This window comes from Python bivittatus, unplaced genomic scaffold (assembly GCF_059951505.1).
Source record: "Python bivittatus isolate LINGU-HERP-01145 unplaced genomic scaffold, Pbiv_v1 ctg000590_np1212, whole genome shotgun sequence".
Lineage (NCBI taxonomy): Eukaryota > Metazoa > Chordata > Lepidosauria > Squamata > Pythonidae > Python > Python bivittatus.
In genome coordinates, this window is record NW_028277086.1 from 23,784,360 (window position 1) to 23,800,958 (window position 16,599).

Consider the following 16,599-nt stretch of genomic DNA (forward strand, 5'->3'; position numbering starts at 1 on the left):
TGATGCATGTCTCACTTGCGAACTTCTTTCCTGATTGGGAAGATCAAGTTAACCCTTTTCCTTGAATTCCCTACAGACGGCAGAAAAAAGAAAATGAAAGACACTACAAGGCCTTGTTGTATATCAAACACAGAGCAGCTGGGAAAACTACTGCACACGCTGGTTTTGCAAGCCTCTGAACTGTTATCATAATATGCACTTGTGTTGTTTCTGTTTAATTTGATGCTCCTTGAAAAAATAAGGAAAATTTTGTTTTTATTCTTGAGTATATTTAGCAAAGTGAAATGAAAGTTGAGCAAGGTAAGTGCTAAAAATAGATCTGAGATTTTTCACTCTGTAATCTAATTAGGTTTATTTATTTATTTGTCTATTTCAGAAGTAGGGGAAACTAGAATCAATTAGCCATTACCCATAGTGGTTCAATGGAACGTCCACATCCACAGGCGAAATACCTCTATGTATCAGGTACTGTGATAGACAACTGCATGTTATAATAATGTATTAATGCTGTGTTAGCAAGCTTCCAAGGGATACCTGGTTTGTCACTGCTAAAGCTACATTAGAGAACTCTAAATCTTGACCTGATCCAGCAGACTTGTTCTGATGAACTAAAGCCCAAGAACTCCACAAACTCATTGCTACAAACAAAATAAAACCGTCACTCATTTCAGAACACTACAATGACTCATAATGGGTTTACACATTGCACTGTATGCCATGTTTATTCAATAAGCAACAACTGTTCATGCAACAAGTTAAGGCATAAACTAGAGTTTCTGAACCATAACAACAAAAAGCAAACAAACCATAGGATAGCTCAGTGTAGCTTCTGAACCCAGCCAGTATGGTGCGGCTTACATATAATCATATATATGACATTACTGCTATTGTTAAATAACTGAGGGTCAGAAACTGTTGTTCTTCTGTTGTAACTCCCCCAGGCGTCTACCCATAGATGCAGAACTGTAAAAGCTACATTCTGAAAGCTGAACTGGTATATCAGGCTGCTATTTAGAAACAATACATTAATCCTTGAGCAGGAAACAGTCACAAAACTAAATAAACCTGATGAAGTTACATCACACTGTACGAAGTTGAAGGTGTTATGAAGTGTTCAGCTATAGAAAGGAAAATGTATGTTTTCTTTCAACAGTATCTCCTGTGTTATGAATGAGAAGCAAACAGCTGTTCAGTGCAAATTATTTGTGGTAATACCCCACGGCATTTGAATCCTAATTTCTCCCCCCTGCCCTTTTTTTTTCTTCTTGCTTTAGCTTTGGAATATATTTTGGAAATACTTTTAATCAAAAGAGTTTCAATGAAATTTCTCAAAACCAATTCTTTGGGCTATTTCAAATGGAAATAACATAATCCATTTGAGTTTGAAGAATAATAATCCCAATGTAACAGGCCCCATAGATGTCAAAGGGCAGGAAATAACACACACAACTACAGAGAGCATATATATGCCTTCCAGTGTCCCAAAATATCAAATGCGCTCATCTGAAGGATACTTAGAAGTGAATGTATAGACTTTGCTTCTTTGGATAAATTTGCCATACTAGACAAATTTTAAACCTTGACTAAAGAAACTCACCACAACTGAGATTACAACAGACACAGAGCAATTCTGTTGCATTTCAGCAACAGAGAAAACTATGATAATTTAAACTTAGACTGAACCCATGTTTCTACCTAAAGAACTTTCCACATAACAAATGTGACACAGCAAAACTGTTCAGTTCAAAGAATGAATAAATGGCTTACTAAATAATGTCTACGCCATACGGCTTGAAAGGATAATTGAAAAAAATAAGACAGACATAGGGAACATCAGACCATTAGGACAGACAAGCCAATGAAGGCTCCCCAGTGAGCTGCATCTCCTCTTCTGTCATTTGAAAAAAACGAGTTGATATATAAGGAAGGAAATTTTTGAGGACAAGTTTGAACACACCCATACTTTGAATTCACATACCCCCAGAGACCAATTTGGTTCTGTTTATTTGTTTTTCAGGGGAAAAAAAACCCATTCATTGGAAGCTTTTTAAAACTTTAACTGCCACATAATGGAGCGATTAATAGGGAGGTACAGCTGAGAAAAGAAGTGTTTCCACATAAACATCATATCAATATGCACATATATAAATCTAGCATTGTGCTGAATCGGAGTTTCTATTTTTTATATTGCATTTTCATATTAGCTTATACAGTACTGTCTCAAGATTATGAATGTAGATATCATAAATAGAAACAGTATTTTTGAGAAGGATTTCAGATAAGAGATCCACTGCATGCTTCAACTTTTCCACACAAAAAGCTGCATTTCCCGGTAGACAGAAGCACAAATTCCATATACAGACAGAATGACAGAGGATCATTTGCACGTACGTTTGGTATGTGCACTTCTGCCATTCATTTCCCATTCTGCTCTGCTTTCCACAAAGCTTTACCTGCAAAGCAGCTCAGAAAACGAACAGATCGGTCGGTTACCGGCATCAAAGAGACCTCCTGACGCTTGGAAGTTCTTTGCAAAAGGGAGAGGCTGAAGTTATTGCTAACCTTATTTACTTGTAACATGATGAGAAATGATTTTAAGAAATGCCATCCTCCCTCAGTCATTCTCCTAGCAATAATGGCGATAAACCCGTAGACTTGCCCATACCCAAATTGCTCTTCAAAGCAATCTGAACGGCCTCCTAGCGCAAATCTGCAGCGCTTCCCTCTTTCTTTCCACTACCGACTGACCCCCACCCCCGGCCCAGCTCTCCGGCTGGCCCGGGGCGGAATGAAAAGGGAGACACAACGCGCGCGCACAAACCTCACCTTCCTCCATCTCCAGCCACCACACGGAAAAAACCCGAGTTCAAAGCGCTTTCTCCCGCCGATCTTTTTAGCATTAAGCGGCCGGGACTCCCGCCTCTCCTTCCCAGCGTCTGGTCCCACTACAGCATCCCCCAGCCCTGCCCCGACTACCGAAGGAGCTACTTTTCACTTCCTGTTAGCTCCCCGATTTTCGATCTTTTCCTTTTCTGCAGGGCGACGCGGAACGATCCTTCTCAGGGATCAAGGGGGCATGCGGGACCGATTTCGTGTAGGTACTGAGGCCAAACCAGTGCTCTGGTTACAACTTCCGCCCTGAAAAGCTGCCTACCCCTTTCTGTGATTCCTGTGATGTCAGTTCATTCATCAATTAATCCAAGGGAAAGAGAATCCCCTTTTGAGTACGCTGAGAATTAGTCGTACCTCGTAAAAAAAATTGTTTGACTGCAGTTAGACTCGGGTAGGACTACCACGTCTAAATTGCAAAGTCCAGATGGAAACAGAGAGATAAATAAAACTCTCCTGACCGCCCGTTAGTGGTCGCCCGGATCTTTGCAGCTCAGACCTGCTAGCTTATTTCATTCATTCATTAATTCATTAATTAATTAATTAATTCATTCATTCATTCATTTATTTTTATTTATTTATACTTATTTTTATTTATTTATACTTATATTTATTTATTTATACTTATTTATATTTATTTATTATTAAATTTGTAAACTTAGAGCTCATACACTTTTTTTTTTTTTTAAATCAGGTTTCCAGTTAAAATCTGCTGGATATAAGTCACATCAAATGAAGTTTATTGCTGAACAAAGGAGTGCCTGGTGCACAAACTTTCCCAATCTAGAACACTCCATACATGTTGGATTACAATTCCCATAGTTCCCAGTCAGGATCTTCCACATTATGCACTCTGTCTAAAAAGATTACTAAAAAAAAAATTACTGCAGTGCACTCTACATGGAGCTGTCCTTGAAGAGCATCTAGAAATTACAATTGGTCCAGAATGTGATGGTACAAGTGGTGCTGGGTGCCCCTAGGTTTGCCTATATTACACCATTGCTGCCCAACCTGCACTGGCTTCCAGCTGTTTTGGCTGTTATCTTTTATTGTTTCCTTTGATTTTATTATGTTTTGGTGAGCCGCCCAGAGTTGTGACACATAAGATGGTTGGCCATACAAGCTTTTAAATAAATAAATAAAATACAATTTAAATACAATATTCTAATAAATAACAATATAATATAAAATATATTGTAATATTTCTATAATATTGATTACAATTCATATCCCATCTTTCAGGATGAACATCCTCCCAAAAGAGTTTACAAACAATTTAAACAGCCTGAGTACACAGATACATGTAAAAGCATGTGTCACTCTTCTTCCTTACTCTCTTCAAGTATCCTTACTACAAGGCAATGGGGTCAATAATTTCAAAGCTAAATCTGACAGATTACATTGCTTAATATTTCGAGGTCCATCTATGATCAATGGTTGAACTGCACAAGAGCCAATAAATTAAATCTCAGTCCAAGAAGTTAGAAGTGTGTTGATGGGTGGTGTGCCTCTTCTGGAAGAGTCTGCCCACAGGTACACTGCTTGCAGATGCTCTTGGATCCAGTGTGATCTCTGGAATCATAGGGAGTCTTTTGGGGCTGGGACAGCCTAAATGGAGTGCATCGTCTGTTAAACTCTCAGATTACTGCAATGGGTCGTACACGAGATTATCTTTTCAACCAGTTGGGAAACATTAGTAGTCCAAAATAAAACTGCAGAGTTACTAACTGAGGCTAACCAATTATGTAACCTCAGTACTAAGCTGGCTGTCTTGGATGCCAGTCAATTTCTAGAACCAACTCAGTGTTAGTACTGATCTTGAAAGTACTAAATGGCTTGGATCCAAAGTATCTCAAAGAACTCCTAGATGTATCTGCTGAGGTCCTTTAATCATCATCAGAGGCCCTTCTCTGTGCGCTTCTGCCAACAAGCAATTGGCTATCGATGAGAGGGCCTTTCTATTTGTGGGGACCGTCTTGTAGAATGCCCTCCCCAGCCAGGGAGGCCTACTACTACCCACTCTGATATAATTTCAGTGCTCAGAGAGAAGACATTCGTCTTCCAGGAATTTCTGTAATCTGTTTCAATCTTGAGTGTCCATTATCCTAGATAGCAGCTTTTATATTTTTTATTCTGATAACATATAGATAGATAGATAGATAGATAGATAGATAGATAGATAGATAGATAGCCATTCCTTTAGTTTAGTTTTATTGTTTTAGCTAACTTTATTACTTCTGCAGATATCTCTATGACTGGGCCTATGGAAGAACAAACAAAACACCTATAATAATTTGTCAGATACCAAATGCAGAAGGGCAGCAGCAAAAGCATCAATTAGACTTGGAGCATTATAAAAACCAGCCAATGCATTGTACCATAAAAGATCTGCCGTATCGGACTGCATGAGAAATAGACAGATACCAAGAGAGAAGGAGCAGGGAATAATGAGAGAATGGGGCCAGGCAGTGCAAAGACTATTACAAGGCAAACAAGGGCCAGCAAAAGGGTTAAAGATTCCTTCAGAATGGATGTGACCCACTGCCAACTGATAATGAATAAGGAAAGAAAGATTATTAGTGTAAATGAATACCTAACAAGGGAACAATTACCTTTGGCTGTGAACTAGTCAGTCCCCGTCTCTATTCCACCCAACTTTGATAGTGTCAAATTTGCATATGAATTTCAGTTCAGGAGTTTCACACTAGGCTGACACTCCAAAACCAGCAGGGAGCTTTTCAATCTCCCCAGGCATTCAAAAGGACTTGAAATCTGCTATACTTGGAAGGGTGGGGGGTAGAGAGAATTTCAAAAGCAAATCCCAGCTTGAAGCTCTGGCTAGGAATTCGTATGTAGATTTTTCACTATCAGACTTGGAATATGGAGATGGAGAGTTCAAGGTTAATACAGAAAGTAATTGTCCCTTATTAAGTGGTTGTGACATGTATGCTTTCAATCTCCCTCTGACAATTCCATTGGGAGTGGGTCCCACAATCTCCATCTTCTCTACCACTAATTTTTCACTGATGATATTGCTAGACTTGTAATAACATTAAATAAAAATACAGATGGAGGACTTTCCCCAAGGGATCCCTATTTTAATTATTATCCTGCTATTATATCTCTATACTACTAAAACTCTTGTGCCTGATTGTTTGTAACCTTCACTTGGGTGAAATGGTGCATTATAGGGCAACAATTTTTCAACCAAAGTACCTCAAATGGGCTAACTTAATAAAAGCGTCCAAAATCTGGGTCCCATGACTCCCATGGGATTTAAATTTGGGGAAAATTGTTGCCACTTCAGCACTGCCGCTCTGCTGCTCCTTCAGTGCCACCACCGCTGCACTGTCATGGTCAGCCGCAGTCATGTGATCCTCCTTTCCAATGCTCCCTGACAGCTTCCCACAGGTCAATGGGGAAGCCAGCAGGAAGTCTAAAGTTGATTGTGGGAGGGTGTGTGGTGGGGGAGACTTATGATGGAGGGAGGGAGGGAGGGAGGGAGGGAGGGAGGAAGGAAGGAAGGAAGGAAGGAAGGAAGGAAGGAAGGAAGGAAGGAAGGAAGGAAGGAAGGAAGGAAGGAAGGAAGATTTTTGATGTTCCTTGCCAGCTTCCCACAAGGAAAGTCAATGGGGAAGCTGGCAGGAAGTCAGAAATCGCTTCCGCTCCCATGGGTTTTTTGCCCACCCATGGTCATTCTGTTTCTTTGTTTAGGTAAAGAAATATCTCTGAAACGATGACCAAACAGGTCATGGGTTGTCTAGAGTTTACTTATTATCATCACCACCATCGTCATCATAATCACCATCATCTTCATTATATCACATAATCATACTCATCTTGTTACAGGAGAGGGGGTAATTTAAAGCGTCACTGATGAAACCCTTCTCCCAAAAGTTCCCCAGAGAAAGATGCCTATGGTAGGATGTCATCAGGGCCTCCTGATACCCCCTATTCTGCCCAGCTGGGGAGTTCTTTTCCCTTCTAACAAGGACTTCTCCCTTCAGACCAACCCTAGGAAAAGAGAAACGTTGTTGCTTTGGGTCCTAATCCAGAAATAAAGACCTTAGCAAACATTGCATGAATCCTGAAACACAAGACTGTAACTGCGCAGTCTTGTACATGGGGAAGATTTTAATGAGAAATTCCTTCATTAAGCCAAGGAAACCAATATTAAGTATAAAAAGGAGTTTATTGGGGAAAAGGGAGAAACAGAAAAAGGGAAAGCAATAACAACACACTCCAAGATAATTTCAAATAAAATCAATGTAGTCATCTCCTTGGATAAACTCTTGGGCTTTGGTTACATGTTCAGAATTCATTGCAGTGATGATGACTGGACAGAGATAACCTGAACCTCCTGCTTGAATGGTTTTAGACAGGCTCATCTCCCTCCCTCCCTTCTTCTTCTCAGGACAAGTAAAAGCCAACCTGTTTGGGAGACTGATTGTCGCTTTGTCCAGTCCAGCAAAATCCTCCATTTTTTATTCCTGGGTTAAGGAGCAGATCAGAAATGATCTAAACCAACCTTTCTAACAAACCTTAGTGGAATAATAAAGATGCAGCCTTCTTTCAGCCATGTTCCATTATATAAATGGGGTTATAAGCAAGAGGCTTTTGTGAGAAACAGAAAGAGAAATTAAATTATGCATGCCTCTCACCATAGGGAACTTTTACAGGTACTTTAAGCAGTGCTTCTCTACCTTGGCAATTCTGGGAGTTGAAGTCCATGCACCTTGAAGTTGACAAGGTGGAGAAGCCCTGCTTTAAAGGCATTGCCATGCCATGCCATAACTAGCGGTTTCTATATTTATTTAGATGCAAACATATAAAAACATATAAAAAATTAATGAAGTTGAGCGTGTAAACCCAGAACAAATTTTGTAGACTCAGAATCATATATCCATATCTCTCTTTATGTAAAGGCTGAATTTACACCTGGGCCAATGCTTGCTCTGGATATAAAAACCAGTGATAACCAGTATATGTGAAAATTAATAAATAAGGAGCTAGGAGTGTAACACTTAAAACATTGAGATGCCTTTGATGTCTGAAACACTACATCAGTTGATTAAATAAATCAGGAAATAATGCCTGAGGAGGGCACAAGATTGGGGAAAGCGAGTCTAATGTATATGTGCTGGAATCAAGTATGCTATACAGAATTGTGGGATCCACAACAGGCTTGTCTTGACAGATTATGTGCTCTTGAATTGAGAGCCTTTTGTGTGAACAAAGGTGACATTTGTGTTTCTTCTAATGGAACAGAGCATGAAAACAGAGGCATGATGGCATTAAAAGAAAAACATTACCCAATCAACAGCCATGCTGATAGATTACTGTCTCTCAGGGATGTCCACATGCTATGGTCAGAAGAGTCAACTTAGCAGCCATAACAGTGCAGTTGAAGCTCTGCCAGTCTACCCTGTGGACACCCCTCCTCCTTTTTTTATGGCAGCAGAGCTGCCCAGGCTGGTGAAAAAAATTAATTAGTACATGATAGGCCAACATCAAGAAAGTACCAGGAGTTCACACAGTTCAGGCATTACAGAATATTCACCAATGTTCAAAAGAGCTCTTCCACATTGCCAAAGACATCAATGCCAAGAAATATCCAGGAGGGCATTTCTATCAGGACTTTAATGAGGCAAAGCTGCACAAGTTAATTGCATGCATGAAATAATCTGCACAGCACAGGAGCCAATTTACTCTTCAGTACTCTTCTTCTAAACTATTCAAGATTTATTTCAAATACATCAAAACCAAAATGGAGAAGGTAATCGTTTATTTATTTGTAAAATTTGTCTGTCTAGGTAGTTTCCAGAGTCGGAAGATATAAAAATACATATTTTAAAGTATAAAAATAGGATGCAAATCAGGAAAATTAACTAAATAACTAAAATGCAAACTCCAAATTGTAGAATTATAAGAGAGGTGTGATATGACAATCTCAAGAAGCCCCTGAGAAGATCCATGTTTTCAAGGTCATGAGGGGGCTGTACATACTTTGGGGGCAAGCTGTTCCAGAGAAGGAAGAGTACAATGGAGAATGCCCACTGTCAGGCTCCCTCACACCAAATCTCCTGGTAAGTAGGGGCCCTCAGCAAGTGCTTCCTAATTATCTGGGTAGGATAGGAGGAAACTATTGGAAAAGGGGGGGGGGTCCCTAAGATATCTAGGCCCTGAGCTATATAGAGCTTTATAGAAAGAGAACATTATCTGATGGGATGTGGAAGCTACCTTTTCTATAGTAGCACTTGCTCTCTGGAAACCCCCCCCCCAAAGATTTGATTAGCCTAATCCTGCAGGCCTTTCACAAAGCCCTGGTTTTTCTCTGAGGCATGGGGTTCAGGAGTGGGCTGAGCCCATGAATTGAATGAATTTGTTGTTGATGGTGGTCATTTTTCTCTTGTTTTATGCGTGTTATTCATCATGTCTTGTTATTGTACCAATGTTTTTATTATGTTAACCAACCAGCATCACTTATATGAGATGGGCAGCCATACAAATCTAGTAAATAAACAAACTACCATAACACCAGGCCTCTAACTCCCACCTCACAAGCAGTCCAAAAGGGTACTGTGATTGACAATACTGAGAAATCTAGGAGAATAAGTATGGCTGTTCCACCTCCATTTAAGCCCCACCAAAGATCATCCATGAGAGCAACCAATAAAGTTTCCATCCCTTGCCCAGGTCTGAACCTAGCCTGCCCAAGGTCCAAATAATCCATATCCTCCAAAGCCCCACCACTTTCTCAATAACCTTTCCCAAAAAAGTTAGGTTAGATATAGGGCATTAATTATTCAATTTTGTCAGATCCAGGCCTGGCTGCTTAAGGAATGGTTAAACTAATGCCCCTTTAAGGCCCAGTAGTATCCCTCCTCTCAAAGAGGCATTGGCTACATCTTGAATCTAACTGCCAGTCCCCTCCTGGCTTCTTTAATAAGCCAAATGGAGTAGGAGTCCAGTCCAGAAGGGGCAGAACTAAGACTGCAGAAGACTCTATCCACTTCCTCAGTTTTCAAAGGTTCAAAAGCCTCCCAGTTAATACCTCTGTCATCTCAGTAGATAATGCCCATCTGGCTTCCAAATCAGAGCAGATGTGAACAATTTTATCCACAAAATGCTTGGCCAAATGATCACAGCATACACTGTCTGAGCCTTTCACCCCATATTACCCCAAAAGGGTCTGGGACACTTTACACAGTGTAGTTGGCTGGCATTTTGGAGAGGAAATAAGGATGGAGAAGTAAGTACATCGCCATAGAATAGGCTCAGAACTGGGTTCTTACCTATGTCCAATTGCATTCACTTTGTGTTTTCCACTGATACTGGAATATCTTCATCTGCTTCATTTCACAGAGGTCTTCAGTAAACCAAGGAGCTGTCTGGGATCAGCAGGACCCCTAATGGCCTCTGTATTCCACAAAGCACCTAACAGACGCAATCCTCCGATCACTGGAAAACTCCCCATGTGACATCAGGAAAGTTGATGGATCCATTAAATGTCTGGGGTGGACCATCATTAGGTCCCTTCTCCCTTCAGAGGTTAGGGCCCCAGTTAATCCTATCATCGCAAAGAAGTGATCAGCCATGACAATAGATTAATGGAAAAGTTTCCCAGAACTAGATCATCTGCTCCAAGGTGAGCACCAGATCTAAAGCATGGTCAGCCATATGAGTTGGGTCAGTGATGACCTTGGGCAAGCCGACAGTTGTGATGGTGGCCATGAACCCCCAAGCTACCTGTGATCCCAAGGAGGGGAGGTTGAAGTCACTCAGTACTAACAGTCTCAATGAATCCACAATAACCTCTGCAATGAGGTCAAGCAGCTCAGCATCAGGTTAGGAAACAAAAACACAAGAATTTCTGGAACTCTATTGTTATAGGGGAAAATAATAGAAACTTGAAAGCCTGATTCTCTCTCCCCCCTCATCTCTTATACCAACAGGAATCAAGGTGGAGCAAGCTTGAGTTTCTTTCTCAATCTCCCCTCCCTTTCAGGTCTAAGCTGGTGTTAATGTACCTTCTGTTCCATACCTTCTTCAAGGCTATCTCTGCATTCCACTATAATCGGTGAAGTATGCTTCAGTGCATCTAGGAGGAGGTTACAATAGCAGCTCCTGGAGTTTATTCCTTTGGCCAGATGTGAGCAAGACCTCACATCTGGCCCCCCAGGACAGCCCACTTTGCAATAGGTAGGGCCTCCCAGTACACAATTACTACACCACTTCCCCTACCCCAGATCAGCAGTGATACAAAACATGAAATCCAGGTAGATAAATCTTTGTGAGGAGGAAACCCACCCATCTACTCTTCAGCCAGCCAGGTCTCAGTGACATGCCAGGTCTGTCCTCTCATCCACAGTTAATTATGGACAAGGCTGTTTTACTATAGTCAAAGCTGGCATTCAGTATCATCCTGAGCCCAGACAGCCCAGCTATCCAGTTACCTAGTTCTCAAGGTCTGAAAATAGGAATTGGAATCAGATTTCCAATCTCTCTTTCTCTGCAGCAGTTTGCTGAGCTTTGAGAAAAAAGAGAAGATAAATTTTCTAATTAGATTTGTAATTAGAAGTCAAGCAGACATTGTCATTCAGAGAAATTTGAAAAGCTCTCCCAAGTTTCCTCTTTACGCCCCATGGATAAAACGTTTCTTGCATCTGGCCACTTGAAAAATCATGTGCTTCTAACTAGGATGGAAAAGGATTGGCAGGTGTACATAAAATATGCAAGGATTTCTGTTGAACGTAGTGCATCAAGTGTTGTCCAGTTTTCAAATGGACTTCTTTAAGAGAACAGATAGGTAAAACAAATAAAGAAAAGGAGGAAGAAAGCAATCATAAAGAAAAATAAGTTACAGATGCGTGCTAGGATCCTTGAAAAAACGATGAAAAATAAGCATACAAATAAAATATCAGGAGGCTGCTGGCACAATTGTCAGTAACGTTCCATTGAAGCAATTTTATGTTTCTGCACACTAGCCTTGCTTTGCTTTAACTATGCCTTGAACAAACAAAAAACAAGCCAAGAGTCCATTTTGCAGGTGAGCACTAACCTCTTTGCATTTTCTTCCGCTTCCACAAAAAATGTATTTCTTATGGTTTAGCGCATTATGTGAACTCAGTCCAGAAACTGAATGAACCAACTAACCAATATCTCTGAAATCTAGAATAACTCTGCGGGTTAATTTGTATCTCTCAGCTTATTAATTCCTAAGAAACTAAATTCTTTTTCCAGGCTCCTGATTTGAGTATAGTTAATGCATACTGACATATTTAGTAACGCTGGCTAAGAATATTCAAGGGCATAGATATTATTATTATTATTAGTAGTAGTAGTAGTAGTAGTAATAGTAGTGCTCACTGTTCTGAAAACTTATTTTCACTTCCTTTAGCTGTTTAGTATGAAAATAATGATGTGGTTTCTGAAGGATTCCAAAGGCTGCCAAAATGTTTGGTGCTCCTAGAGTGCGCTGTTGCAGCTCTTCTGCGCTCACCTTTGCCTTCAATATCATATCAGAAGTGGAATGCCCAAGGCATGTTACGTAATGCTTAATGAATGCTTTGAGACAGCTTTTCCTAACCTGGGAATACCCAGAATCCTCAACACACTTACTGGGAATTCTGAGAAATACAATCTAAACATATGTGCGGGGCACCCGATAAAGGATGTCAGCATGAAATTGATTTTCACTAGCACACATAGGTTACTTATATATAATAACTCTTTTTATTAAATTTATTTCTTATTTCTTTTAGTTCCTCTGTCACCTCTTATGCCACCCGGCCAGTGGCTGATTTGTTGTGATTATTGCAGAAAAGAACTGTTTACAAATTGCTTGGAGAGGTGAAACTGACATAACAGAATGGTACAGAATGATTCAACACATCACATTGCCACAGTATTGTTTGCTTGATTTTGGTTCATTGTGATATTATAGCCATTGCATCTGCAATCTGAGGTTTAGCACTTAGCATGATGCATGCATCCAAACCATAAAGGGAAAGAGAAATACAGTCTGGAAAGTGAAATAAAAAAGAAAATTTTAAAACCTTCTGAATAGGAGGTGGAGTTGTCAAGAATGGTGGAAAGACATTTACAAGCAAAGGGATTCTGATAGTTGGGGAACATTTATGGAATGTTACTCATAAAGAAGGCTGCTAACAAAAGAGGGAGGGGAGGGATGGAAAGTTAGTGATACTGGCAATTTGAACAGGGAAACAGTGCAGACTCTGACACATTTATTTATTGGCCCAGCTCCAACAATGTGACTCTGAGCAGCATACAAAAAGGAAAAAGAAAGAAGAACCATAATCAACCAGTACAAAACAACATATTTCATTAAGACTTACAAAAACAATAAAATGGCAATCAGAACTGAAACCCCCTACAACTTGTTGAAACTGGGAACTCTACTCATCCTTTTCCCAAGGCCCAGATGAAGAGCCAGGTCTTAACTGCCTTTCTGAAGGCCTGCAAGGTCAGGATTAACTATATGCCAGGGTTTCAAAGGGCCAGAGCCACCATTGAGAAAGCATGATTCATGGGTTCCATATGACATTGTTTCAGTGAAGAAACTAGAGATTGCCCTCTCTGTTGGAGCATGTGGGTCAGGCAGATATCCTTGGGAGCAGGCAAGTAACCCCATCCTATGCCATGTAGGGCTTTATAGGTGATAATCAACACCTTGAACTGCTTCCAGAAGCCAACTGGGAGCCAGTGCAGATCGTGGAGTAGAGGTGTTACATGGACATAATGAGACACACCCGTTAACTATCTGTACTACTGCATTCTGGGCCAACTGAAGCTTCCAAATGATCTTCAAAGGCAGCCTCATGTAGAGAGCATTGCAATAAACCAGTCAGGAGGTGATTAAGGCATGAGTGAACTTGAGCAGAGCTTCCTGATCCAGGAACAGGCAAAGCTGGTGCTCAAGACAAAGTTGTGCAAAGATCCCCCTGGCCACAGCTGCCATCTGCTCTTCAAGCAGAAGCTATGAGTCCAGGCCCCACACTGCACATTCGGCCCAAGCAAGGCAGTGCAACCCCATCCAAATTCAAGGATGAAATCTCTCCACTTCCAGGATCTGTGAGTTCCCAGACCATAGTCACTTGGTCTTGGTAGAGTTGAGCTGAAAGCTGTTCTTTCCCAACCAGATCTCCACAGCCTCCAGACACTGAGACAGAACCCTGAGAGTTTCACTTGGGTGGTCAGGGGTAGAGATGTACAATTGAGTATCATTAGCACACTGATGATAGTGCACTCCATGCCAACGAATGACCCCCCCCCCAGCAGTTTCTGGTAAATGGTAAAGAAGAGAGGGGAGAGGATGGAGCCATGAGGTACCCCCCCTCAGACCAGGAGACTCAGACTAGACTGCTTCCCCCAACCAACACCAACTGGAACTGGCCTGGAGAAAGTAAGACAACCATTGTAAAGCAGTGCTCAAAGCTGGTCAGAAGGATACCATGTTGGTTGATGGTACTGAAGGCAGCTGAGAGATCAAGAAGGGCTAGGGTGGATGCATTATACCCATTCCAAGCTTGCCAGAACAAGCACAACCAAAGTTGTCTCGGTGCTATATCCCAGTCAGAAACTGAATGAAAAAGGTTCAGACAATCCACTTCCTCCAAGATACTGTGGTGCTGTGGGCCAACTACCTTCTCAACAGCTTCCCCCAAAAGGGGAGATTGGACACTGGGTGGAAATTGTCCAGATCTGTAGGATGCAGAAATAGTTTTTTGTAGAGGAAGTGGACCATCCTCTCTCTCAATAAAGTATTTATCATGGCACGGATCCACCCACACATCCCCTCCTTGGAGCCTTAACCAAGCAGGAGCGGCACAGAACACAGGTGGACTACAATGCCAAGGACCCTGTCTGCCTCCTCAAGACTCACAGGATCAAGCTCTTCCCAGATAACATCACAAGATTATGCCACACTCAGCTTGCCCAAAGTGAGTCTAACTCAGAATGAATCTGACCAATTATCATGTATCAAATGTTTTTATTCATAGCACTATTAATTTTGTCCCATTCTGTTATTTCATTTTTATCCTATTCCTCCTTCTAAGACTCAGGATCTTACATATCCTTCCTCCTCATTTTGATCCTTACAATTCTGAGAGATTAATTAGATTAATAAATTGGGAAGTCCACACAAATACTGAAAGCTAACATGTACAGGATGTGGCAAATCATACTCCTCAGTGCGGTGGAAGAGGCAAACTTAAAAAAAATATGCTTCATGAAAATGATAGTGCAGCAGTATGTTGATTTGGATTGTGGCAGGATATAAATACAACAGATAAATAAATAAGGAATGGGTACAAGACGGTAGCAGTTAAAGTGTTGAACTAGGACTGGGGAGAGCCAGGTTCAAGTCCACTCTCAACCGTGGAAGCTCACTGGGAGACTTTAGGTCAGCCCAGCATATCTCACACAGGTGTGTTGTTGTGAACAAACACAGGAGGAAGTATTGCTATGAGCTCCTGAGCTCCTAGGAAAGGTGGAATATAAATGTAAGAAAGAAAAGAAAGAAAGAAAGAAAGAAAGAAAGAAAGAAAGAAAGAAAGAAAGAAAGAAAGAAAGAAAGAAAGAAAGAAAGAAAGAAAGAAAGACATTCCACAAAATATGTACAGCTCACTGGTCTTTTAAAAGTGTAAATCCTTAGCGGCAGCATGTTGTCCTGGTCACTTAATGTTTAAGCACTGATAGAGCAGAGAAAGTATTACATTTCAGAAGGCCAGATAAGCTGTGGGTAGAAGTTGAACAAATAATTCTAAAATGAATTACTAAGTGACCAGGACCATTTTTATTTAAAATAAAAATGCAAATCCTAGAGCTGGAAATACTGGAGTGAGTAATGTGTCTCATAGTATTCCTAACATTTCGTAAGCACATTTGAGATCCAACTTTTTGGCAGCTTTGCAGATCTCAGGTGTAATTTCTGAGAAGCCAAAGTAGGACAAGGAGCACATTAAGAAATTGTGAGAACGCCAGTCAGGCCAGACATGATATGACTTGTGCTCTGAATCATGGGTGGCATGGTGGCTTGTTTTGACATCAGAAGACCTTTGAAATAATGACAATAATAATTTATCATCATCATCAATAGAGAATTATAACTTGTGCAGTAGAAAAGCCAGTGTATACATTGTATAATATACAATAAATATAAATAAAAACTATAATACAATACACTGTATAAGCCAATCCCTAATTATTATTGTATATTATTATTCTACTGTACAAGTTAGAACAGAATGGAGCTGAAAATTAGGTGAAGTGGTTAGCCTTTGTGAATACGAACTAAATTACAGTGATACAAAAACATCCTGTTGCATAAAAGCTTTCTCCTGGGAAATCTCTGGCTGTAGGTGCAGTCTTTGCCTATCGTGTGTAGACTTGCCAGAGAGATGATTCACAATATTTTGTTTCCTGCTTCTAATGCCATAAGTGGTTTGTTGCTACCTAGAATTGTTACTGGATTTGGCAGGGATTCCTGTAACAATTAACAAAAGAGAGCAATTAGCTGTATGACACACAAGAAGCTGAACAGCTGGCAAGAGTAATGCAAGCTTATGTAATATGATGACCCAGAGAGTAGGAAATTAGATTGATGAACTTTATGTCCTTTTTGTACTTCACAATTCTTTGGAAATGCCTGCAGTGTGGGGACTCTTGTAGTTAAAGTTTATGAAA

The 16,599-nt window shown here is 40.6% G+C and overlaps 1 protein-coding gene across 3 annotated transcripts in view; it reads right to left on the reverse strand.

Moving 5' to 3' along the window:
• Positions 1-3,039, reverse strand: part of DPY19L4 (dpy-19 like 4) — a 40,568-nt gene extending 37,529 nt beyond the window's left edge. For 2 of the 3 annotated variants that reach the window (XM_088149114.1, XM_088149113.1), the window contains exon 1: positions 2,827-3,039. In XM_088149114.1, the coding sequence (XP_088005240.1) occupies positions 2,827-2,836 (10 nt within the window). In that variant the 5' untranslated portion in view covers positions 2,837-3,039. Of the gene's footprint in view, positions 1-2,562; positions 2,582-2,826 lie in introns of those variants that run through there. The other variant, XM_088149115.1, reaches the window with a different exon arrangement.
• Between the last annotated feature and the right edge of the window lie 13,560 nt (positions 3,040-16,599).